At 38.4% G+C, this 27,900-nt stretch overlaps 1 protein-coding gene across 2 annotated transcripts in view; it reads left to right on the top strand.

The window, feature by feature from the left end:
- The window catches only part of ANO3 (anoctamin 3), a 190,083-nt gene that overhangs the window by 159,211 nt on the left and 2,972 nt on the right, over window positions 1-27,900 (top strand). For both annotated transcript variants that reach the window (XM_036427099.2, XM_036427101.2), the window contains 9 exons: window positions 3,901-3,937; window positions 6,764-6,875; window positions 7,916-7,973; window positions 12,006-12,103; window positions 17,157-17,290; window positions 17,992-18,144; window positions 18,693-18,840; window positions 24,233-24,313; window positions 24,491-24,596. In XM_036427099.2, coding sequence (XP_036282992.1) covers window positions 3,901-3,937; window positions 6,764-6,875; window positions 7,916-7,973; window positions 12,006-12,103; window positions 17,157-17,290; window positions 17,992-18,144; window positions 18,693-18,840; window positions 24,233-24,313; window positions 24,491-24,596 — 927 coding nt within the window. The remainder of the gene's footprint in view (window positions 1-3,900; window positions 3,938-6,763; window positions 6,876-7,915; window positions 7,974-12,005; window positions 12,104-17,156; window positions 17,291-17,991; window positions 18,145-18,692; window positions 18,841-24,232; window positions 24,314-24,490; window positions 24,597-27,900) is intronic.

The following is a 27,900-nucleotide window of genomic DNA, read 5'->3' as shown; positions in this document are numbered from 1 at the left end:
TTTACTAGGCATATAGCTAAAATCTCACAAAGGCAGAATTTGAAACCATGAGTTGCTCTTTATTAATCCTGTCTTTTTTCTTCTTTATTTTGCCACCTATGAAAATGCTGTGTTATTTAAAGGTAGCAAGATTACTGTGACATAAATGTTACCATTATATCAGTAAATATTTATTTCCAAGAAGATTTTAATGAAAAATTAAATTGTGCAATTATTCCAAAATGTATAGTCTTGTTGCTTGTCAATTATACCCTAATGAACTTAAGAATAGGTTACAGGTGTCTATTCTCATGATTAATGTGTAGTCACAGTAAAAGTACTCTTGTAGTTTGAAATATCTGAGATTAAGCCAACCAAGCCATTTCAACATGGTCAATAAAAGAATAAGTTCCTTTAGAGTGCATGTAACATGTAATGCGTGCACTGTAAGAGCAACAACAAAAAGCCCTAAATACATTTGGCTAATGTTAGTAGTCTGTGCTAGTTCTGGACTCTTCCACATTATTGATCTCTTTCCATCCCTAGAATCCAGAGCATACATTCCTGTTTCTTTCATGGGCCTAATCACTGAGGATCTCAAAATGTACCTAATTTTCCATCATAATTGGTCACCAGTGGTAACACCTGGTTACCACTGGTGACCAATTACAATGCAGGTTATTAGAGAATAGGGTGGATCAAAGAGTTGGGCCACACATCTTAATCTAGAAAGAAGGTGATGCCAACCAACTCCTTTAATGAAATGCTGGCTCTCTAAAAAGTGTATTTGATTAATTTGTTCATGTCTATGTCCATAGTTTCTAGAAATTCAAAAGGTGCATTACTCAGGGAAAGCAATCTCCTTTGGATTCTGTGAAAGCTTATCTGGAACTTATTTTTACAGTGAAGGTTAGAGGGTGAGACCCTAACTCAGAAACAAAGAATATTAAATGAAGTGTAGTGGGTGGGTGGGAAGAAAACAACCAAAGTACTTGTATGTGTCTATGCATAAACCATGGACACAGACGATAGTGTGGTGAAGGCCTGGGATGAGGGGCGAGGGTAGGCTAGAAGGGGTCAATGGGAAAAAAAGGAGGGGGGGACATATGTAATACTTTCAATAATAAAGATTTAAAAATAAAGTAAATAGTAAACAGGCATTGAACAGTGACAAAGAAGGAAGAAGAAAGAAAGAAAAGAAAGAAAGAAAAGAAAGAAAGGAAAGGAAAGGAAAGGAAAGGAAAGGAAAGGAAGGAAGGAAGGAAGGAAGGAAGGAAGGAAGGAAGGAAGGAAGGAAGAAAAGAAAGACAGAAAAAAAATCAAAGAAAAAAGAAAGACACACTCCCTAAAGAACGAATCAAAGAATCAGAATAACCAGAAAAGCGAAATTAGCAATCAAGCCAGGCGAATCCTTCCCGTCATGCTCTCCGCTTCATTCCGTCCTGCGACTTAGACTTCCGACCTTACTTCCTCTCCTCCACTCCCTCCCGCCCTACCCCTCCTCCCGCCCTCCCCCTCCGCCATCCACCCCACCCGCTCCCGCCCTCCACTCAAGACAGCATCACGCACCCCCCCCTCATTCTTTTCCCCCCCTCCCTCCCTTACCTTTCTCCACTCCTTGCCTCCTCCTTTGCCCCGCTCGCACCCCTCCCTCCTGTTAGAACCTCCTTCATATGCCCCTTCCCATCCTTTGTCCTTTGCCTGTCTTTGCCCTTCTTATTTTTCCCAATTGATTTGTGCATAACACATCAAAACAAAACATTAGTGGGAAGCTCAAAATGAAAATCCTTACCATGGCCTCCCAGGCCCTGAAATACTGTTTCCCTCTGAGGATCCTCTGACTCATCTCTTCCTACTTGCTTCTTTACTGCCTCCACTGCTGTCCTCTAACTTCCATGCCCTTCATTAAACAAACCAAGTGCATTCTTGCACCTGCTGTTCCTGGGTCTCTAAGGAACTTGGTACCAATCTTGCTTGGCCCATCCTTTCATGCAGCTCTCTGCTCATAAAATGTCACCATCTTGAAGAGGCTTCCCTGACCAACCTCTAAGATAATACTCTGTGCCCACCACCACGCTCTATCCAGAAAACCTTTATCTTTCTATCATAATGTTAATCTCCTGACCAATTGCACACTGTATGTCATTTTTCTCTGGCCACTGGCATTAAAGTCCCATGAAAGAGTATTCTCTCTATATATATAAATGTTGTGGCCAGACGGTTAATACTGACCCTCCTTATTTTCTCTTTCCCCAAATACATCTCTCTCTCTCTCTCTCTCTCTCTCTCTCTCTCTCTCTCTCTCTCTCTCTCTCTCTCTCTCTCTCTCTCTCTCTCCTGTCAAAATTATTGCTGCCGTGCACCATCCAGTTGGACGTATTCACATTATGGCTGCACTTTGTGGTGGTTTCAGAGTTTGCCAGTTACTCGGCAAGGCCAGGTTTTGTGAGTCATCCTCATGCTAGCATCTGGGCCTTGGATGATGCAGGTTCCAAAGTGCCCCAGAGAGCTTCGCAAGAGTAATATTTCCAGAAGTGGATGTGCATCTTTTGTGATTTATAACATTCTTTCAAACATTTTTGTGCTCCCTTGGGGCATCAGCTTCAGCCATCGCCATCCCAGGCCTGCAGACAGACTCTAAGTGCTAAGAATTAAAACAAAAATCTGAAATAGTTTATGTGACAAGGCATAGATAGCACAGATGGGTCAAGAGAACCATTCTGCAAATCCTGACTTTGTTACTTACTTAGTATTAATAGTTTTATCTCAGGCAAGGAACTGATATTTGAAACCTTGGTTTCCTCTTCTGTAAAATGGGATCATTAGATCTATTTGATGAAATTGTTATATGGACTAGCAAATTATATTATATATAAAGCATTGCTTGGCACCAGGCAAATACTCTGTATGGCAGATATTTAAATAAAATGTTCTTCCAAACCCAGGGAGGGCACTCGAATTAGTGCTAGAAGCACAATACCACTTAGATAGTATTTATTAATTGACAAACCTTACATTTTTTTGGAGATTCTTCTATAATTATTTAACTTGATAAATAGGGTGGGGAAGATAATATTTTGCAATCAGGTGCTCATGAATTCAAGCTAATCTTGTCCTAAAAATTCACTTGTGTGTATACCTCAGATAATAAAAAAAAAACAAAGCACTACACAAGAGATAGAATGAGATTATTGTACTCAATATAATCTTTCAATCTCAACATAACACTTTAGATCTTAGGACAAAGTAGGTTTGAATCATGACTAAGATGAATAATCACAATAGATCTATTGAAAGAACAGATAGGGGGAAGTGAACAACTTTTTAAAGTATCCAGACACCTGCCTTTTAATTTTGCATGACAACAAGCAAGGTTATTGAAATTTAAAGAATAATTTGTAGAATTACAGAGTTATATAGTAATATTTACATAGAAACACATATATCCACAAACACATAATACCCTACTGTCTATAGAAGAAATGTATTTTCCCAACTATATTTACTTGGACTATTATAAAACACTAGATGCCCAGTGCATGAAATTTGTGCACTTGGGGGGGGGGGGGTGTCCCTCAGCCCGGATTGTGAGAAGGCATAGGCCAGGCTGAAGAACATATAATTTTGTAATCAAACCCCAGTCTCATTTCCTTTATTTATAAAATGGAAATAATAATAGCTCCAAAAATAACTTTGTTATTTCAGAAATCAATTGTGACTATATATATATATATATATACACACATATATTTACAACACGTTTATATCACATGCATTGTATGTATATATGTAAAGCACTAGCCTAAAGCATGCTTTTAGTTAATAAAAATATAGATACTTTGTAGAATACTCTTTGATTATGTAAATACAGTTTTTTTTCTAAAGAAAACAATAATAGTAACTATTATTCTCTTATTACAGGCTTATGAAAAAATTGCTTATCTTCTCACTAATTTAGGTAAGTCTGTTTTTCTTCACTCCTTTTTAGAAGAATACTTCTTTAGGGCCTATCAGCTTATAGTTGGTTTATGTACTTCAGTATTTTTAATATTAACTTCAGTTACATAATTGTCAATAAAAGTGAAATAAGTGCCATTGGATATTGGACTATATTGTGTAGGTATAGAGAATTAGCAAATTTGGTTCTTCTTACATTAAAATGTTTTGCTCCTCTACCTTTTCAGTTCTTTGTTTTTCCACCCCAATATTATTTTTTTCAAAATATTTTGTAGCATGTACACTATTTATACATTTATTTGTTTATTGTTCATGTATACAATTTAAAGGCAAAATAGATTTATAGTGAAAACCTGTCCTTTGCCACATTATCCATTCTTATTTTTTATGTGCCGAACAGATTACATTTTACCAATTTTATCAGTTTCTTTTTCTACCCTATTTCTAAATGACATTGCCTCTACTGCCATTTTGGATTTTTCTGCTTTAGGCAGCTATTGCCTTCCAATTACAAAGACAACTTAGGTCATAATGTCTTGTCTTCACATACTTCCCTATCCATCACCTGTATACACAACTGTTATTTCTCCTCTTTCCAAAGGAAGTACACATCAGCATTTTTAACTAGATTAGTTATGGATATTTACATCATTGTGTCTATATTTCTGTTTTCCTATCTAAGTAAGGTATGGTTAAAAAAAGCATATTTGCTTAACTTTTTATATATTTTTTCTTAAGTTATCCCAAACTTTCTGCCTCAACTCTATAAATTCTCTCTAAATATATTTTTAAAATATCAAGAATTCTACTCATTTTATTTTCTTCTTAGAGTTATTCTTTCTGAGCCCACTGTCTACTCCAGTCTCAACTGGTTACCCTCTAGGCTTGTGGTCAGCAAAATCTACTCTTGCTTTCACCAGCTTTACCTTTATTTTTCAGTTAGATACTACTTTCAGGATCCTATGTCACCATCCGTCTCGGCTTTATTCCTTGTCTTGTTCCCTGGAAACTAAATTTCTTGAGACCTTGTATGTCAGAAATTTATTTTCTCCCATGTATTTTAGCTTGATGTTTGATCCTTCAGTTTGGGGGGACAGAATTTTTATTACAGAGCTATCTTTTATTGTTTGAGAACTCACCAGATCCCAGGCATTGTACTAAACACTTCTAAGTCATCATTTTGTTTTATTGTAACCATATATCTATGACAGTAGGATCCTTATTTTATGGATTATGAAACACGATAATTAAATAAGTAGAATGTAAATGCAGATATGACACACTCCGTTAACTATGGTGGAGTAACATAACTCCACTGTAATATATTACTTCTCCTGTAATGTCATTACAAGGACAAGTGATAATAAAAGAAAATTGTACATAGGAGACAACTGAGCCCTAGTTCATGCTCTAGAGCTAAATGATTATATCACTAGGACATTATGTGACTATGAATAAGTTTTCTCCTTTCCCCATTCTTTCTCCTCCTACTCCCCCTCCTTCTCTTCCCTCTGTTCCACCTCCGCTTTTTGAATCTCAATTTCATCATTGGGAAAATGAGAATGAGAACAATCCTATTTCATCATTGTTATAGATTGGCTGCCTGATACATGACAAGTGCTCAATAAATGGGAATAACATTTCATTATCTGAGCTAAAGTATCTTCAGCTGGGTAATGAAGCAATTGCACTGGAATGTCTCAAAGCATTCTTACAGCTCTGATTACCTATATTCATTTTCTTTTAATGAACTTATATCCAGGATGGCAGCAAATCTACTGAAGTGTTTTGGGGTATTTAATTAATAGTATGAGACAGAACAGTTATTTGTGCTAAGAACCAGGAATACCATAGTACATACTCCTGTGAGGAAATGTTAGCTCTCCTGAGTGCTGTCACAGTGCCCACCAACGAGTCACTCTGTGGATGCTGCACAGACCCTTCTATTTTTTCAACCTACTCCCTTTGGGTTTGAAGTTCCCTGGGACCTATTCCCTCTTTATTCTGTGATAGACTCTTGCCTATATTTTAGCACGTTTTTTTTTTCTTAAATTAGATCCAATCTAATTTTTTACCTTTCTTGAATTCTTCAATTATTATTAAAGTATTTTATATATCTATATCTATATCTTTATCTATATCTATATCTATGTATCTATGTTTTCTGCCATTTATTTGTATGCCAGGAAGGAGCAGAGGCTGCTCATGCTTTCATCTTCAGCAGTCTCTCTCATTATCTTTTGTTTTGTTTTAAGATTCCTAGATCCATACCATGTGAGAATTGACAGGGTTCTTGAATTCATCTCATGTAAATTCCTTATTTCATAGATGATAAAACTTATTGCAGAAAATATGAAGAGACCTGTCTGAGATGACTAGCAGTTGGGTGTAAAGTTGAGATAAGAACTCAGCTCTTCTGATGGATGTAGCCCTCTTTTCTCTCTTTAACAATTCACTAAGTCTGTGCAGGAAATATTCATCCTTCAAAGAACTCTATGGACAATTTAGCTAGAGAGTGAAAGACTGACTTAATATTTATGGTTATTTCTAAATGAGAGGGACAGAGAGAATCCTGGAAACCTGTAGATATTAATATCAGGCATCATATTTTTGGAGCTGTGGGGAAAGTATGCAGATTATCTCATTGGTTCGTTTCATCAGCTCTGTACAGCAAATATTGTCATTCACATTTGACAGGCATTTTACTGAGTGCCTCATACAACTAGCAAATGACTGAACCAAAACTTAAACAAGGGGCTTCGGATTCTGTGTACACATTTCTTGTCATTCACCTCATCTGTGTAAACAAATTCTATGTTCCTTTTAGAATATCCTCGAACAGAATCTGAATGGGAAAACAGTTTTGCCCTGAAGATGTTTCTCTTCCAGTTTGTTAATTTAAACAGTTCTATCTTCTACATCGCTTTCTTTTTGGGGAGGTAAGTCAGCTTTATAATATATCATCTTTATAGAGCACATGTGTCAAACACAAGGCCCGCGGGCCAAATCCGTCCAGGCCTTGCAATGTGGCCCGCACCGCGCTGTCATCACTGCACTCCGCTGTGTTTCCATCACAATGACAGTTTATGACTGTTCAGTAAACCATTCGGCCCGCGATTTAGGCTGGATTTTAGATTTTGGCCCCTTCTCTGATTGAGTTCGACACCCCTATATAGAGTGATAAAGACTCTCAACAGTTCCACTTCCAATTTATTAACAAAGGCGGCACTTTCTGATCCCCAGGCATGGACAACTGGGCTAATCAGTCTTCACATGTTTGAATCAAAATGTTTCAGGATAGTATTTCCAGGTGCCACTACCAATTAAAGTTGGCATAAAAGAATAAAACCTATATACCTACATGGGTTGAATTATTACTGTCCTGTCATCAGTAATGGTTTTGTTAAATAAGAAAATAAATTTTGAATAACCCTAGGTTACAGCTCCTTAGTGTGGAAACCTCTTCAACCAATCATGTTAACATTTTTTCCCTATTTTTGCTGAAAAAGAAAGAAGAAAGAAAGAAAGAAAGAAAGAAAGAAAGAAAGAAAGAAAGAAAGAAAGAAAGAAAGAAAGAAATTATATTAAATTACTAGTTCTGGTTTGCCATATGATTAACACTCCAGCCAGTGCCATGGAAACATACTGAAGCTAGAAACATTTTAAATTATATTATTTAGCACATTATGTTAATATTTTTTAACTCAGTCAAGCAGGCATTAAAATTCCACAGGTGAAAGTGGGCAAATCCATTCAGTTGGTTTCTCTGTACTTTCTCAACCCATTGGTATTGAATTCACACATCACTTTTTCCTTTTCATGTCAGGTACTTTGATGTGTAAGTTTGGCCTAAGTCAACCACTTAGGAACAAATTGCACCAATGAACCTTTATGTCTACCCACACATGCACTTGTGATACATTAGATGTTCTTCAGTCAACCCACATAAATGCTAATGAATTAAAATGATTTTTTACAGATTTGTAGGCCACCCAGGAAATTACAATAAACTTTTTAACCGGTGGAGACTGGAGGAAGTAAGTAACCCTGTAAGGGTCAGTGTGGGGGATATGCATGGATGTGGGCCAATGACTGTGAGAGGGACAGGAGAGAGAACGTAGAAGGGATTACATTGAGAAAGCCTAAAACTTTCTAGGAGAATATGCTTTATATTATAGAAAACTGGTCTCACATGCTAACCTTGTTACTTATTCATTCTTTGCCCTTCATTTAACCTCTCTGAATATCTTTTTTTTTTTTAATATACTTTATTGATTTTCCACAGAGAGGAAGGGAGAGGGATAGAGAGCTAGAAAAGCCGATGAGAGAGAATCATCGACCAGCTGCCTCCTGCACACCCCCTACTGGGGATGTGCCCACAACCAATGTATATGCCCTTTGACCAAAATCAAACCTGGGACCTTTCAGTCCACAGGCTGACGCTCTATCCACTGAGCCAAACCATTTTTGGCCTCTCTGAATATCTTTCTCCTTTTCTGTAAGTTGGTAATAGTAACACTTAGGTTGCAAAGCTGTTTACTAGTATAGATAAGAAATAATTTATGTAACAGAATTAGCACAACCCCTGTGGTAGATACTCTATAAATTGTAGTTGATATTTATCAATGCTTTGTCTCCATAGCTACCCATGTATTATTCTATTGGCCAATAGCAGACTAAGGCCATACAAAATCCCAGATTTCAGGGAAGCCCCCAAATCTAACCTGCAGTTTTCTTTCATAGCTCAGAAGAATGACTAAATCTGCTAAAAGGCTATCCATCTATCCAATTTGGGAACTAATGCTTACTTTTTTCCAGGGGTGTTCAACTGAAGTTAGCAAGGGTAGTATGGGGAACAGAGTGGCTATACGCAGGTAGATCTGTATTTTTGGTACCACCAATAATTTTGTTTAATTAGATATCCTAGTGAAATTATTGGAAGCCATTATTCTTCTTTGAAAGTCCCAAAGAAATATACTAGTTTTAGGAAAAAATGTTTTATAGCCATCCAAGACATTTTGGCTTCAAATATGGCCTTCATATATATATGCGCCATAAATAGAGGCCATATTTTTTAACAAAGGATTATTTATTTTGGGAGGAAAATCTGTGCAATGAAAAATTTGGATTTGTGATAAATCTTAATAATCCTAGAAGTAAAGATATAGGTATTAAGATATATAAACAGTATATATAATGGAAAATAAGAACTGACCTTCTGAATTCAACTACACATATGCTAATCTAGGCCTTTGCTGAAATATGGGGTATACAAATGAACTTCTTTTCTTTTGAAGTAATTAGTTTCAAAGAAAAGAGCATAACCATGATACGTAATAAATATTTTGTTTTTTAAGACTGACAGTCTACATTCTAATTCTGTCCCACCCAGATGCATAATCTTAACTATTTCTGTCTCAGGTTTATTATTTTTTAAATTTTGACATTAATGGCTATTTTAGTAGTGCTGGTGATAAGTAGATTAAATTGTATCATGCATGTAAAGCCTCTGGCACAAATAATGGGGACCATTTTAAAGACAGAGAAAATACTACAATTTAGGATATTTACAAATAACTATATAATATCTCACATAAGATTTTATGTAAATCTACATAAAATGTTAATAATAGCTAACTTTTATTTGGAACTTACTATACGCCAGCACATTCCAGCAATCATTTCCAATTTCTACATACATTTATTCATTTATTTCTCGCCAGAATTCTGTTATTACACTCATTTTTCAGAGGAGAACACAGAAGCTTAGAGAATTACTTAAGCTTACATAATTTGCCTCTAATTATAGAAACATTCTTATAAATTGATGAGGACATCCAGCTTTCTTTGGGTTGTTATTGGTCATAGAATTTTGAGTGTACAATGGGAATCAAAGCCTGAGTCTCCTACCTGCTCATTTACTCTTTCTAAGAATAGGCTTTTCTAAACCAGCCCCTCAAGGCAACAAACACAGTTGGTAAATAGAACTCACCTTTAGCACTATATAAAAAAGCAGTGAATTAGGGTGCAATGAGACTAAGGCTTTTATTCCCACACTACCGGTCACCACTGCATGACCTTGGACAAGTTAATTTTCCTCTTTGAGACCACAAAAATGAAGTTTCAGTCTGCAGCTGTGATCTGTGATCTGCTTCTGTAGTTTAGTAATTATTCTCCCTCAGACATTCTACTTACCCACTTATCATATACATGTGGCAAAGTTCAGAGGGTCCTAAATTCATCCTAGAAAGAAGGGGCATGCTTGGATGAGAAAATTGAGACTTTTTCACACAATAAAAATGACCACTGGCAAACCCTATCTCTGGCTCAGATTAGGGAGTTTTAAATTACTGTGCTGAAACTGGAAAAGCAGGCTCTTCATGTCCTAATTATTTGTTCTCTTTGAAGTCCCACTGGTACCTATTTGATAGAAATAGAAACTGGATCAAAGCTGGAGAATCTATCATCTTTATGAGCAGGACATGAACCTATTTCCAAAGAAACAGACTCCCGTTTTTCTACCCAAATGTCTTCTATAGGGCATAGTTTTCAAGCATATCACATTGATTGCACTGTTTATTGTAATTCAATTTTTGTTTGTGTGGGTTTCTAATGCTAACATTTTTTTAAAAGGTAGAATTTTCTTTTAATTTTTATTGAATTTATTGGGGGGACATTTATATGTTTTAAATGTGCAATTCTATATCATCTGTACATTGAATTGTGTGTTCACCACCCAAAGTCAAATCTCCTTCCATCACCATTTATCCTCCTTTCACCCTTTTCTATCTCCACTTACCCTCCTTTGTTTCTGGTAATCACTCTACTGTTGTCTGTGTCTATGGATGTTTTGTTTTTTTGTTTGTTTTGTTTTGTTTTTGCTTAATCCATTCATTTTTCCCCCCCCACCCAGTCAGTATCTATGAGTCTATTTCCATGAATCTGTCTCTGTTTGGTTAAGGCAGTACAACCCTGAATGTGCCCAATTTCATCTTATGCTAACTTTTGTTGAACATCTAAAAATGCAGAGGATCACAAGGCAAAATCAAAATCATATTGACAAACTATTTTGGGGGCATGCTTTTATCACTTAAAAATGTGTTCTAATATATTTAGATAGTCCCTCATCTTGAGAATGGACTAGACTTAGTGATCTTAGTGACTTACTTCTTAAGTAAAGATTAGGGAAAAGAAAAAATTAGTAACTTTACAGTAGAAATACCTAAAAAAAAAAAAAAAAACAGTTACACCAACCAAGTGATAAAGATTAATAAAATACTACTAGTGACATCATGTGGAAGTCACATAGCTGCTAATGGATTTGATGAAAATGGCACTTTACTTCTGTGATCTACCTTCATCCCCAAAACACATAGTCTCAAAATATGAAAACATTAGAAAAACCCAGATTGGGGGATTTTCCCACAGGATGCTAGTCCAGCAGTCCTTAAAAGTATCAAGGAATAAAAACTCATAGACTGTCTAGATCAGAGGAGACTGAGTAGACATGACAAATAAATTCATTGTGTATCCTGGGTCAATCGGATATAAACGGAAAAATTTAAATCAAGTTTAGAGTTTAGTTAATAGCATTGTACCCAATACTAATATTGGTGTCTTAGCTTTGACAAATATACCTTGATAGTATTAGGGACAATGGAGGGAACTCTCTGTATCATCTTTACACATGTTCTATAAATTTAAAGTTTTCTAACATAAAAACATTATTTAAAAAGAATATGTTATAAGCATTTTCCATAGAATGAAATATTTGTCTATCTCTTGACTATGAATAGATAGGTAGTATTCCAGAACATGTATTGAAGGTGATCATGCCCAACACAGAGCTTGGTAGATAATATGTGCTCATTAAAAGTTACATTTGATGTTAATGCTGTTATAATTTTGATTAAAATTCCGATATAAATTCTAAAAACTCCCCTATCAAGTGTCCTCATCTTGAGATAGTTAGTGTGACCTGGCCTAAGAATTTGCATTACAATTTGAAGGTGGGAATGCTCGAGACAACTGGGAAAAGCAAGATCATTGCTATTCTCATTCTGTTTCAGTGTCATCCTAGTGGCTGCTTGATAGACCTCTGCCTCCAGATGGGTGTTATCATGTTTTTGAAGCAAATATGGAACAACTTCATGGAATTGGGATATCCGTAAGCACTTTATTTTTAAAATTGCCTTATATATAGTTACAAAGAAGATGGAGGTAGTGGGAATTGCCCAGTTGTCATTAACTGTCTTAAGAATTTGGGCTAAGCAGTTAGTTGGGGGTTCAGTTTTTGCTGTACTTCTCACTGAAGTGTGACTGTGTCTGTGTTAGTAAAGTTTTCTGAGCTTCAGTTTTATATTTCTACAAGGGGATCAACAGCTATGGCTACCTCAAGAACAATTGTAAGCACTTTAAGAAATACGAATAGATATAGAGAAACTGTACACTGATCAACACATTAAAACACTTGTTAGCCGAAACTGGTTTGGGTCAGTGGATAGAGCGTCAGCCTGTGAACTGAAGAGTCCCAGATTCGATTCCAGTCAAGGGCATGTACCTTGGTTGCAGGCACATCCCCAGTGGGGGATGTGCAGGAGGCAGCTGATCAATGATTCTCTCTCATTGATATTTCTAACTTTCTATCCCTCTCTCTTCCTCTCTGTAAAAAAATCAATAAAAATATATTTAAAAATAAATAAATAAAAATAAAACACTTGTTTTTCTTAAAACATTATTGATAGTACAGGTTCTTGAGGATAAAAATAACTTTCTGATTTATTTTGGTTATCAAAAGACCAAGATGGTTATTGTGTAATAAAGATTCCATTTCCACACATCCCTCCCTCAAAAAACGAGTAAACAAAGATAAATTCATGGATGGATGAGGTTTGTACTCTTTGCTACACACACACACACACACACACACACACACATCATTAGAACAAGATTGATTGTGGTAACATCAGATCAATACCACTTTCTTTGTTCCTTTAGGGAAGTTTTAACTGCCTGAATTGCTGACATGGAAGAATTCTGACTCCCCACTCTTACATCTATTAAATAGATTATCCTACAGAATACAGTGGAACAGTGTCTCTTACACACTTTTGTATGTAAACTTTGGGGAAATCAAGATTAGAAATAAGATTATCCTGAGGAATTTCCTGAAGCTGAGGGAAGAACTGGTTAGCTGATAGATGATATAAAAATAGTTTAGAATTAGTCATCAAATTATACCATGATTCTTTCTCCCTGCTGATCCACAAATGGCATCAGGACATTTCTCAGCAGAGACCCTGAGGCTGGAGAAGTGATATTATCCCTGAAATCAAACATAAAGTATTGTATTAAATTCCAAACAGTCCTAGAGCACAGAGTATGAAATTACTGAGACCTTGTTCAAATTCCTTCTCTGCCCCTTGCTAAAGTTATAGCTTACTTGACCTTACTGAGATGTTATTTGTACAATAAGGGATTTATAAAGATTAATTAAGATGACCCACTGCTCATTAACTGTCAATAAATGACATGACTTTTGTGAAGAGATTTTTATAACACATTTAAATGAGTCTCTTCTAAATGAAGACAGTATAGGGGATGAGGATTGGGAAGTCTAGTCTTTTCATCATATCCCTTCCTATGCTTAGGTCATCTCTTTGAAACATATGGTTTGGGGAATAGTGTTTAAAAATGCCTGAGAAAATTAGGTACAGGATATGACATTCTGTAAGTACTCACGATGGTGCAGTAATTATAATATGAAGAATGATTCTGTTGAACTCATTGTCCTAGACTTCTGTATATAAGCCATGTACTTTGAACAGCACATTTTTACTAAGGCCTTGCCCAGTTGTCAACCTGGATTATGCATATGAAGCAACAAGGGTACCATGACAAAGGAAATCTTATTGGTGATTGTCCAACAGTTGGGCAAAGACATTGTTGAAGAAAATCTCACAAAGGTAAACCAATCACTAAAGCATGGTTTTCAAACTTTTTATCCACAGTTCTCTTTTTCCAAGTCAAATCTTAAGAAGAATTGAAATAAATAAAAGAAGCAAGCAGACCTCCCTCAATTCTAACCTCCATTCCATTTTTATCTTCATGGGCTCCCACTGGCAGCCCCATGGGGCACATATTGAAGCATTGCCTGATGTTTTGGTCTACATGTGTTTCTTCCAACTCCTACTGAAGTTCTAGGTCCACAATTAATGAAAAGTGAGCGTAGTGTAATGTTTACCAAGTCCTGTGGAATTTAGCTCACCCCAGAGATCATTTTCATCTAACTTAAAATAATTCATTACCCAAAAGCCCACAATATGTACATATTGGGATATTTCTGCGTCACTTAATTTCAAGACTGTCCCTGAGCTTAGGAAAGATTATTGTTACTTTCTTTAAAAATCTGAGAAATGAATTCAAACACACACCAATTGTCTGTAAATTATCAATCAGTGTAATAACAAAACGAGATCACTAATGCCCAAACACTTCACTTTATAAACTCAGAGAAGTGAAGTGAATTGCTAAAACTCACCACATAATGATTGAAGGATAGGGACTAGAAACTGTATGTCTTGAAACTATCTCTAGGGGTCTCAGTCTCTCTCTCTCTCTCTCTCTCTCTCTCTCTCTCTCTCTCTCTCTCTCTCTCTCTCTCTTTCTCTCTGAGAACATGCTTTTACTTATGTTCAGAAAGCATACCCCAGGACATTTGGGGTTATGAGAAATAAAGGGCTCAGATGCAATCACAACAGGCAACATAGGAATTTAATTATTTATATAGATGATGTGTGGGAAGCAGTAATATAAATAAATGTTTGTCTAATCAATATCATTAAGCATCTAAATGTATGGGAGGTCAAGTCCTAGATAAATATGTAGATGTTTATAGGGTCTTGGAGAGTTCTGGCAGGCTGAGGCCTATTCTCTCATGCTAAACTTGAAAGATGAGACCATACAAATATCTTTAGTTCCAGGAATGTTTAGTGTAGTCTCAGGGTAATTGATGCTAATCTATATAATAAAAGCCCAGTGACCATTATGGTAGGATGACCAGAATGACCAGTTGACGATTTCACCAGTCTCTATGATGTGCACTGATCACCAGGGACAAGACACTCAACACAGGAATGGGGGGGGGGGGTGAAGGGGGTGCAGTGAGGCCTGGAGGTGCACACTATGGACCAGGGATCCCAGGAACTGCAAGCCTAGAGCTTGCTTTCCAAGAAAAATAAATAAATTGAAAGAAAAAAAAAGTGGCCGCCACCGCCACCCTAGGAAGATGGCTCCAGGAGGGCAAGGCCTCCGCAGGCCACACCTGGCCCAGCTGGCACACTTTGGGCTCACGGGGACTCACTGGTGATGTGCAGGAAGCACAGCCCTTCCAACTCTAATGCCAGTCACACCAACAGCTGCTCCCCCTCCATCTCTATGGCAGAGACAGTGAGGCTGACCTCCTCAGCTCTGACTTCCAGCTTTAGGCTTCCTGCCTGCCTCTTCATATACTATGTATGCTTGGGGGTGTGGCTTCAGCCTTCCCAGCCAACAGAGCTGCAGCACAGCCAGAGTGTGGCAGGACACAGCCACCAGGGCATTGATTTGGCTGCTGACTGACATCCATGTGCACTTACACTGTGTGTTTACATTAGTAGGGAAGCAGGGCAGCCCACTCCTGCCACTTGCCTCTCCTTCTAGGCTAAGAAAGGCCCACTGATCTTTGTGTTTCTCCTCCCATGCAGAATTAAAACCTCTTAGGCATAAATGATCCCAGCGATGGCCCCAAAACATGCTTGGTGTCACTGTCACAGACATTCCCAGACATTGCAGCCCATTCCTTAGCATGCAGTACCCTGCTACACACTGCCACTTCTCACCTGTCACCCCCTGAGGACTATCTTATGTTATCCTATTTAAAATGTGAGCAAGATCTCAAATGCCCCTCTGTCAATAGCTCCTTTGCCCTACCTTTCTTCCTCTAAAACCCTTGCATTTAAATACATATATATTTGATTGGTTTTGGTGAGGGAAATAGAGATAGAAACATCAATAATGGCCGAAACCGGTTTGGCTCAATGGATGGAGCATCTGCTTGGGGACTGAAAGGTCCCAGGTTCGATTCCAGTCAAGGGCATGTGCCTTGGTTGCGGGCATATCCCCAGTAGGGGGTGTGCAAGAGGCAGCTGATCGATGACTCTCTCTCATCGATGTTTCTAGCTATCTCTCTCCCTTCCTCTCTGTACAAAATCAATAAAATATATTAAAAAAAAAAGAAAGAAACATCAATAATGATACATAATCATTGATTGGCTGCCTACTGCATTTTCCCAACTGGGGATCACAACCTCCCCCAGCCTTTTCCCCCATCCTTCCCCCAGCCAGCAGGCCCCCAATGGCAGTGCAGCACTAAGGGAATCAGAACCAAATTTGGGTGAATTGTGAGGAGTCAATGGCTGCCTAAGAGGCAGAACTTCTGATGCTGGCCAGCATAGAAAACGACCAATCATAACCTAATCTGAGTTAACTGTGAAGGCAGAACCTAAAGTGGGGGCTGAGGAGAAGTTTTAAGGAGCAATAGCTGTTTGGTGTAAGGTGTAAGAAAGCGGTTCAATTTTTTAATGAGCAGTTTGGCAATATAGTGCATATGGCTTATCAGTCCAGATATAGCGATTATGTATTTTTGTCTGCCAAGAGCATCTCCTCCTGCTGAAAAGGCTTTTCTCTGCTATTTAAGCAATTATATCCTATATGATCTATACTAACAAAAGGATAATATGCTAATTAGACTCGGTCAACCAGCCATCTTCCAGAAGTCTGACTTCCTTCTGAACAAGGCCATGTGGTGGGGGCCAAGGCAGAGGCAGTTAGGGACAATCAGGCCAGCTGGGGAGAGAAATTGGGGGCGACCAGGCCAGCAGGGGGTAACCAGGCTGCAGGGGAGCAGTTAAGGGTGATCAGGCAGACAGAAAGAGGTGGTTAGGGACAATCAGGCAAGCAGGCAATTGAGCAGTTAGGAGCTAGTGGTCTCAGGTTGCAAGAGGGATGTCCAATTGGAGATGGTGCGGGCTGGGCTGAGGTACCCTCCCTCCCACCATGCAAGAATTTTGTGCTCCGGGCCTCTGGTGTACTATAAATTACTCACCAAATACTTAAAAAAAAAAAAAAAAAAAAAAAAAAAAAAAAGAGCTCAAAAGTCCTTTGTCTGCTCTGTGGTGTAGGTTGATCCAGAACTGGTGGTCACGACATAAAATCAGGCGGGGAATACAAGATGCTTCTATACCTCAGTGGGAAAATGATTGGAATCTGCAGCCCATGAATATTCACGGACTAATGGATGAATACTTAGAAATGGGTAAGGAGAGAACCGTCTACAGAGCTATTTGACCTTCTGATACTAGTTTTCTATTTCACGCAGCCTTTGTTCAAGAGAGAAAGCCATCTCTCTCCTTTCTAACCCAGCATTCTGAAGCGCATCTGCAACTTTATCTCAACAGAACTAGAGAAGATATGAAAGTAGTGCCCTTGGAAGTCTACCACATGTTGTCCTCATAACATTTACCAGCCATAATAGTTAACCAAAATAAAGATTTATAGTAAATCAACATGCTTTTGAGCATATATTATATTTTAAAGGAGCATTTGCTTTTTCTCTGGCCTTCAGTTTTCTCATCTATACAAAGAGAGGGCAAGATTAAGTCTTTTGGGTCCCTTCTAGAGCTAAGCATTTTTCAAAGACTCTTTGATTTCCACTTCTTTTCTCTTTCTTCATGCTACATGGTATAAAGGTGAAAAGAACATAGACTTTCCGTCTACTGAGATTTGAATTTTAATGCAGGTTTTAACATAGTTTAGTTATCTACCCTTTAGCAAGTTTACTGAATGCATATGAGCTTTAGTTTTCTCAACTCTAAAGTGGTGTAGACATATTTACCTTGAAGAGATGTTGAAAAGATTAAGGGCAATTTATGAAAATCACTTAATATTCCACAATGAAGGAATTCAATAAATGACACTGTTTACATTACTAATTTTCTAATGTTCTCCCTTTTACAGTTTTGCAATTTGGTTTCACCACCATATTTGTTGCGGCTTTTCCTCTGGCCCCTCTTTTGGCTTTGTTAAACAACATCATTGAAATCAGGCTGGATGCATACAAATTTGTCACCCAGTGGCGGAGGCCTCTGCCGGCCAGAGCAACTGACATAGGTAAGATTCAGGAATTAAATGATTCTGACAATGCAAAGACAAGAGGGACTAGATTTTATCTAATACCACGTGCAAGTTTCTATTGCTAGGGCTCTTTTCCAGCCCTAACAAAACTTATTCCAAACTAGGTATTTTTGTATTTTTACTTTAAAAAGGGTATTGGACAAAGATAAAGGCAAAATCCATAGTAAATACATGTATTTCATACTTTACCCAATGATGTAGAACTTAAAGATTTTTGTTTATTTGTATTACTTCAGTAAGTTATAATTAGCCTTTGAAGCAACTGTCATGTCTCATTATTACAGGCAAGATTCAATTCCTAATGATATTTTAATTTTCAAATCTTTCAAGATGGGAGTCTACCTTCCCTCTGTGGCAAAGCATTCAATAATTGTTTAATCTGCAGAGAAATACTATACCCATAAATTAAATAATAGCTGAGCTCTGGTTCCAACATAAATAAAACATTCTTTTCAAAATAAGATTGATGAAGGGGTTTGTTTTTATTTTACTTTATTCACTATCTTTAATATTTCTTCTACTAGGTATCTGGTATGGAATTCTTGAAGGAATTGGAATCCTGGCTGTGATCACCAATGCATTTGTAATTGCTATTACATCTGATTACATCCCACGTTTTGTCTATGAATACAAATATGGCCCCTGTGCAGGTCATTTTGAATATGGTGAAAAGTAAGATTGAAATTTATGCATTCTTTTAATATGTTTTATGTTTGCAATTAAAATTGGAACTTATTGGGAAGTTTTGTTCTGTTACCATTAAGGGCAATGTTTCTGATCATTGCAGTTATAATGTGTTTATTAGATGAAATCAAGCAGGATAAAAAGAACAACTATTTTACAGCAAATAACTTTAGCATCTCTATGTTTTTTACTTGTAAATGTATCACACATCAAAATATTGTTTTAAAGTGTTATAGAAGTCAATTAAACTATTTAGAAGTCAAATTTAAAACTGGAAGAGACCTTAGAAATCAGCCAGTGCAATTTTTGACTATGTGGATGGGGAAATTGAGGCCCACTCTGGTTTATGACACTGCTGAAGGGAATAGAGCTAGTTGGTGGGGACATACAGAATCTGAAAGAACTGTCAGCTCTATGACTAGAGATTTTTCAAAAGTACCGTATTTTTCGGACCATAAGACGCACTTTTTTTCCCCCAGAAGTGGGGGGGGAAAGTCCCTGCGTCTTATGGTCCAAATATAGCTTACACATATACTTTAAAAAAAAAGTTTTTTGACTTGCCCGGCTCTGTGTGGTCTCTGTGTGCTTGCCCGGCTCTAAAATGGTTCTAAATGCTGCTGTTTACTTTACAGGGTTGATTACATGTGTTTATGACTGTAATGTTGGGTTTTAATGCACATAAAATATTTTGGACACTATTTGTTTCAGAATCTTTTTTTCTTCATTTCCCTTCTCTAAAAACTGGTGCGTCTTATGGTCCGGTGCGTCTTATGGTCCGAAAAATACGGTAATTTACAGAGAGCTGTCCTATGTATCATAGGATGTGTAACAGCAATCTTGGCTCTAACCCAGTAGTTAACAGTAGCAACCTCCCTGCTCCCCAAGTTGTGACAATCAAAAATGTCTATAGACATTGCTAGATGTCCCCTTGGGGACAAAGTCAACCAGTTTAGAACAAGTGCTTCAGGGGCTATAGGGTGTTCAGCTCTTTTCTCCTTGAATGTAGGTATTGGGGAAAAATAAAAGAGACTTAGGAAGAGATTAGCCTTAGGGTGGGAGTCCTGATAGAAGACAAAGTAGTGATAGAAGTTATTTATCCTTCTGCCTTCAGGGGTAGTTGGAGGCATGTGTCTTATCTAGATGCAGGGTGTCTGCCCCAATAGCCTGAGCCCTGATTTAGCGCAAAATCAGCCCTTAGATCTGCTGATGAACTGATGACATTTTCTCAGAACCCTTCAGTGCCTTACTAAACATAAACAGTTCAGTTTTTCAAAGAAAGGTAATAAAGGCATGCAATTTTAGTTTATATTTCAGAGCCTTTTCAAGGTATTTTAACTTAAAGTCTAACACAGTAAGTATAACTTCTAACTTTACCTTTTATTCATCAATCTGGACCTATGATTATGAAATGATGTCTAAGTAACATTTTATATACTGTAAAGCACTATATAAATATAAAGTGGTTGTATTATTAATAGTAAAAAACTAAAAATGTTGTTGTTGTTATTACTATTATTATTATTATTATTATTATTATTATTATTATTTTAATTCAAAATGCCCTAGAAGCAGATTTTAAGAATTTAAAATGTGTGGACATGTTTAACAGCTCTTAGAAGCATAATTTGCTGGTGTCTTTACTGCCACCTAGAGGCAAAGAAAATGAGATTGGTTGTGAACTTTCAGGACCTGCCTTTCAAGTAGATAGCACTTGACCCTTTTTTTCATCTTGACTGTTACTAAGGATGTGGAATAAGTTCAAGAGATGTGGAGAGCTTATGTGAAGTTGAAACTACATATATTTAGGGTCATCCCATTGTTTAATTTTTCCCAGCTATGCTTAGCAGTTAAGTTGGAGTAAATTCATTCAGATTGTAAATTTTCAGGACAAAGTGACAAAGGATAAAAGAGCAATGAAGTGGAGGGTATTGTCCCGATAACAATAGAAATGATAAATTATGAGGTCTAGGATAGGTAAGGGAGTGAAGCCAGTGTGCCTTATAATTAAGAATTCCAGGTTTAAAATAAGATAGATGTGCATTTGAATCTGGGTTCTAACAACTGTTACCCTGGGAGAGTGGTTCTCAATGTGGGCTCTGGAGATCTTTTTCAGGTTCCATGAGGCTAGTATTATTTTAATAATAATACTAAGACATAACTTCCTTTTCTCGCTATATTAACATTTGCACTGGTGATGTAAGAGCACCGGGATACATTTTTCTAACTCAAGGCAGTGCCACCAAGGAGTACTAGTAATGATTGTATTTCTCACAACTACTTAATCACCATTTTAAAAGTGCCATGAGAAATTTTAGAAAGTCTTTGGTGAAAAAGTAATAACTATTAATTTTATCAAATCTCTACTCTGGAATAAATGTCCTTTCAATATTCTATATGACAAAATGCAAAGTGTGCATGAAGCACTTCTATTACGTACCAAAGTGGAATTATTACCTCAAAGAAAAACACCCTGTTCTTGTTGGAGCTGAAAACTCAACAAAAAAATTTTTAGTATGAAATAAGGATAGCCAAACTATGATTACTTAGACTTCGGTATTTAGCATACACTCTTTTATAAAATGCACAAAACTATACTGTCATTTTAAGGGAAATAATTGACAGTATTTGTTACCATTAATAAAGTTCAAATTTGCCGAAACTGGTTTGGCTCAGTGGATAGAGCTTCGGCCTGCAGACTGAAGGGTCCCAGGTTCAATTCTGGTCAAGGGCATGTACCTTGGTTGCTGGCATATCCCCAATAGGGGGTGTGCAAGAGGCAGCTGATCAATGATTCTCTCCCATCGATGTTTCTAACTCTCTATCCCTCTCTCTTCCTCTCTGTAAAAACAATAAAATATATTTTTTTAAATAAGAAAAGCATTAAAAAAAAATAAATAAAGTTCAAATTTGAAGTGAAAGTTAGAATTCTGAATAACTTTTATCTACCACTGTGATCTTGAAAGCTTCCCAGAAGTCAGATTTTTTCTAATAAAAATCAATGGTAGTATTAATAGTTGTGATGTTTCATATTCTATAGTAAGAGTATATCAACATTGGGAAGATCTATATAATTGAGGGAATAAATTTTTCCAAATGATCCATATTAGATGTTATAAAATCATTTATGGGTAAAAAAATAATTAAAAGTTCAAGATAGACTTATGGATTTTAATATAAATGACATGGAAACTTCATTGATGTGTTTAGATTCCACAATATAACTAAATTATAATAAATGACCAGATATAGAGTTTTGGTGTGATATAAAAAAATGTTAAAATTATTTGAAATATTATTAAAATAGTCCTTCTTTACCCAACTATTTATATTTTTGAAGACATATTCTCTATTTACTCTTCAACCCACAAACCATATTGCAACAGATTAACTGTAGAAACAGATATGAGAATCTGGCTATCTTCTATAAGATAGGCATTAAAGAAATTTGTAAACATGTAAAACAAAACCTTTTTTTTTTTTTCACTACATTTTTCCTCTTGGAAAACATGGCTATTTTTTATTAAAAATGTATTATTTCTATTAACTTACAATAGAGTTGATAGCTATTTTAAATTAATTATTAGAGGCATATTTTCTAAATTTCTCAGTTTTAATTTCTAATGTGTTAAATATCTATAATAATCTATAATAATAAAAGCATAATATGTTAATTACACTGGAGAGCTGAATGACCTTCCAGACAAAGTCACAGCTGTGGGGGGGGGGGGGGCCAAGGCAGAAGTGGTTAGGGGCTATCAGGCAGGCATGCAGGGTGGTTAGGTGTGATCAGGCAGGCAAGCAGTTAGGGGTGATCAGGCAGGCAGAAGAGCAGGTAGGAGTGATCAGGTAGGCAGGCAGGTGAGCAATTATAGGTGATCAGGCAGGGAGGCAGAGTGGTTAGGTGAGATCAGGCAGGCAATTGAGCAGTTAGAAACATCAGGCAGGCAGGTGAGTGATTAGGGGCAATCAGGCAGGCAGGCAGGTGAGCAATTAGGAGCCAGCAGTCCCAGATTGTTAGAGGGATGTCTGACTGCTGGTTTAGGCCCAATTTCATATCAGCCTAAACCAGCAGTTGAACATCCCCCAAGAGTCCTGGATTGTAAGAGGATGCAGGCCAGGCTGAGGGACAATCCCTCGCCACCCCCCTGCACAAATTTTATGCATCAAACCTCTAGTCAGTAGATATACCCATAAGAAAAAAGGTCTTTGAGATTTTATGTTTAAAAATATAAAGGATACCTGAAACTAAAAATTTTTAAAGAATTACAGGCCTAGATAAAGATTTTAGTCTCTATAAACTTTAGCTCTTTAATTTGCATGATGGAGATTAAGACCATATATGAAAACTCAGGTTATTTAAAAACGCTGACCACAATTTAATATCTAAGACCAGAATAGGGCTTTTTACCTGTTTGTTCACTGTTGAAAACCAAGCATCTAGAATTTTTCCAACAAAATGCAGTTTTCAATAAGTATGTATTGAATGAGTTAATAAATAAATCACAAGTAGGCATGTTTTATTGATTGGCCACTTAATTATAATTAACCAAATAGTATTATATGCATATTTATAAAACATATTTATAGAGTTTTCATCCATAGGAAATAATTACCACAATGCCTAGTGCATAGTAAACACTAAATATAAGCCAATTGAAAGTGTAAGATAGAAACTATTGGTGGGAATATTAGTCTGTCTCATTAATTATAGATATAACTAGAGACCTGGTGCACAACAATCATGCACTGTGTGTATGTGTGTGTGGGGGGGGGGAGGGGGGGTTCCTCAGTCCAGCATGCATCCTTTCCCAGTTTGAGATCCCTTGGGGGATGTCCGTTTGCCAGCTTAGGCCCACTCCCCAGGGACATCCCTGGAGGGGTCCTTAGCATTGCTGTGGAGGCGAGAGAGGCTTCTGCCACTGCCACTATGCTTGCTAGAGGTGAGCCCAGCTTCTGGCTCAGTGGCTCCTTCATTGAGCATATGGCCCCTGGTGGTAAGTGTGCTTCATAGCAACCAATAATTCTACCATTTGGTCGATTTGCATATTAGCCTTTTATTATATAAGACTAGAGTCCTGATGCATGAAATTTATGCAAGGGGCTTGGCCCTTGCAGCCACAGCAGCTGCCTCGGCCCTCACAGCCCCGGCTTCCTCCGGAAGATCATCCAGAAGGTCATTCGGCTGTTTGGTCTAATTGCACATTACACTTTTATTATTATAGATGGGAGTTAGGTAATAGAATCAGAGCTGAGACACTAAGAATTTATAACTATAATGAAAGGAATGGTGATATCTATTAAACACTGTCATTTGTAATTAAGAAATTGGACTAGAAGTTTATGAATCTCTGAATCACAGGATGCTTTCTTTTTCTCCCAGTTGTTTAAAGGGATATGTCAACAATAGCCTATCCTTCTTTAACCTGAGTGAGCTTGGCCTGGGAAAATCTGGTTATTGCAGGTACTGACTTATAAATCAGTTACTTTTATTCTTGCTTTCACCATCCCATCTCTTCTCCCTACATGTTGATGAGCTCATTTAAATTGTCATTTTGGAATTTTGGCAAACCAAGAACATTTGGGACCTCCATACTTTGATCTCTGATCTTCACAGTATTTTTGTTTTTGTGGATTTTAGGTACCGAGACTACAGAGGTCCCCCTTGGAGTTCCAAACCTTATGAGTTCACCTTACAGTACTGGCATATCCTCGCTGCTCGGTTGGCCTTCATTATCGTGTTTGAGGTTAGTCACAAACTGGCAAAATAACTATAGGTAGACACTTTTCCAACTGATACATTAGTTGCTTCTTTGAGTAAGTTCCTCGCTGACTTCCAAAAAAAGAGCTGAATATGTTTTAGTGGAAGGTTCAGATACAATGAAACCACTGTAACAAGCACAAAACAGCGAGAGCTCAATAATGTAAAAAGGTGAGTTAGAGGGTATCGGTACCAGAAAATTGGGATAAAATAAGCTACTCATATAATATTTCAACTGAAAACTTAGTTTGGAGCCTCCTAGCAACAAAATTTCAAAAGAAAAGATTGGTTTTCATCATCTGATAAAATAATTAAGATAAATTCATTAGTATGGAAAAACTTATTTTCTGAACAACCAACTCTAATTATAGTTGATCCTGGATAGTTTATAAGGGACATCACATAATTCAGTCAGTTATATCTGAAGACACTTTTATAAAACATGCATATATTTTTATTATCACAGTCACACAACAATATTAAATTATAGTCCCATGAAGAAATTTTAGAGGAGCTACAGAATTATTGCCTTTTTTCAGTATAAAACAGGAGCTGAATTAATACAGTGAAAAGTTTAGCATCGGAATATATTATCTATTCTCTAAGGACTATGGACAAATTTTGCATGTGTATTTTGGTTTTTTGTTTTTTTTTTTAACATATTTTATTGATTTTTTTTTTTTTTTTTTTTTTTTTACCGAGAGGAAGGGAGAGAGATAGAGAGTTAGAAACATCGATGAGAGAGAGTCATCGATCAGCTGCCTCTTGCACACCCCCCACTGAGGATGTGCCCACAACCAAGGTGCATGCCCTTTGACCAGAATCGAACCGGGACCTTTCAGTACGCAAGCCGATGCTCTATCCATTGAGTCAAACCGTTTTAGGCTGCATGTGTATTTTGGGATCCAAAATCAGAGAGAGAAAAGGATAGCGAGGACCTGCTTTTCTATGGGAAAATATACCCTACTTATTGTGACCCACTGTGCAATGCAGCTTCCTGGGACTCAGTTAAAAGTGCCTCGATTTCTTCCTTCCCACAAAGTCCTTTAGGTAAAGAAGTTCTTTTCCAGAGATTGAGATAACTCTATCAATATCAGATTTTTTTTCTTTCCTGAGAAACTGAAAGATCTACTTTTCTTCATGGGAAAAAAAGAGGATACATTTATAATAATAATCTATATTATAAAAGGCCTCTGGCCATAATGCCATAATGACCAATGACCGCCTCACCAGGACTTTGGGGTCCCACAGTGCCAGCTGGCAAGACTATGATGGGAGAGAGTCCAGAGTCCTGTAGCAGTGGTGGAAGGGAACCTGGAGTCCCACAGCCTGGGGGATCTACTGTAGATCTCACGTGATTTCACGTGCTGGGCCTCTAGTAAGTTATATTTAAATAGTACTTATACTCATTTAATCCTTATGCATACCTTTAAGATATGCTGTTATTATCACTGCTTTTGAAGTGATACACAGAGTACAGGTGATTTGAAGAAAGTTGCACAGCTGTGTCAGAGTAGGGTTTAGACATAGGTAGTCTTATTCAGCATCTGTACCTCTTTTTTTAACAGGGTTTTTGACTTGTACCCCACATCACATTTTTCTTTTTTTTAAACATATATTTATTGATTTCACAGAGAGGAAGAGATATCCTATATAATAAAGAGGTAATATGAAAATTGACCATCACTCCAACACACAATAGGGCCACCCCCATGTGGTCAAAGATGGTTGCCCCCATGTGGACATATAGATGGCCTCCAGAAGATGGTCAGCGGGGGAGGGCAGTTGTGAGTGTCCAGGCCTGCAGGGGATGACAGTTAGGGGCAACCAGGCCTGCAGGGGGAGACATTTGGGGGGGACCCAGGCCTCCAGGAAAGGGAAGTTGGGGGTGTGTGTCCAGGCCAGCAGGGGAGGACAGTTAGGGGCAATTGGGCTGGCAGGGGAGAGCATTTAGGGGTGATTGGGCTGGCAGGGTAGGACAGTTGCGAGCAACCAGGCTTGTAGAGGATGGCAGTTAGGGGCAACCAGGACAGCAGGGAAGAGAGTTAGGGGTGACCAGGCCAGCAGAGGAGGGCAGTTAGGGGAAACCAAACCTGCAGGGTATCGCAGTTAAGGGCAACCAGGCCTACAGGGAAGACATTTGGGGGAGAGAGTGACCCAGGCCTGCAGAGGGCAGTTGGGGGGAACCAGGCCTGCAGAGAAGGACAATTAGGGGGAACCAGGGATGCCGGGGAGGGGAGTTGGGGGGTATTCACGCTGGCAGGGAAGGGCAGTTGTGAGTGACCAGGCCTGCAGGGGATGGCAGTTAGGGGCAACCAGGCCTGCAGGGGAAGACATTTGGGGGGGACCCAGGCCTGCAGGGAAGGGAAGTTGCGTGGGGAGGGGGAGACAAGGCCTGCAGGGGAGGGCAGTTGGGTGTGTCCAGGCCAGCAGGGGAGGACAGTTAGGGGCAATTGGGGTGGCAGAGGAGAGCATTTAGGGGTGATTGGGCTGGCAGGGTAGGGCAGTTGCAAGCAACTGGGCTTGTAGGGGATGGCAGTTAGGGGCAACCAGGCCTGCAGGGGAAGATATTTGGGGAGGAGGAGGACCCAGGTCTGCAAAGAAGGACAGTTGGGCGGGGGGGACCAGGCCTGAAGAGGGCAGTTGGGGGGAACCAGGGATGCAGGGGAGGGCAGTTGGGGGTATTCAGGCTGGCAGGGGAGGACAGTTAGGGTTGACCGGGCCTGCAGGGGATGGCAATTAGCAACAACCATGCCTGCAGGAGAAGACATTTGGGGCGGGGGGGCGAGCACTGCAGGGGAGGGTAGTTGTGGAGGGGCCAGGCCTGCAGGGGAGGGCAGTTGAGGGTACCAGGCTGGCAGGGGAGGATAGTAAGGGGAGACCAGGCCTCCTGGGGATGGCAGTTCGAGGCAGTCAGATCATCAGGGGAGCAGTTAGGCATCAATCAGGCTGGTAAGGTAGTGGTTAGGGGTGATCAGGCTGGCAAACAGAAGTGGTTAGGAGCAATCAGATTGGCAGTCAGGCGAGTGGTTGGGAGCCAGCAGTCCTGAATTGTCAGAGGGATGTCCCAGATTGGAGAGGGTATAAGCTTGGCTGAGGGACACACCCCACCCCATGCACAAATTTTGTGCACCAGGCCTCTAGTAAGGATATATACATCAATGATGAGAGAGAATCATTGATTGGCTGCCTTCTACAAATTCCTATTGGGGACTGAGCCCACAACCTGGGCATGTGCCCTTGACCAGAATCAAACCTGGGACCCTTCAATCCACAGGCTGACAGTCTAT

Source organism: Pipistrellus kuhlii, unplaced genomic scaffold (assembly GCF_014108245.1).
Source record: "Pipistrellus kuhlii isolate mPipKuh1 unplaced genomic scaffold, mPipKuh1.p scaffold_m20_p_9, whole genome shotgun sequence".
Lineage (NCBI taxonomy): Eukaryota > Metazoa > Chordata > Mammalia > Chiroptera > Vespertilionidae > Pipistrellus > Pipistrellus kuhlii.
Note: the sequence above shows the minus strand (reverse complement) of the source record. Positions and strands in the feature narration are given on the sequence as shown.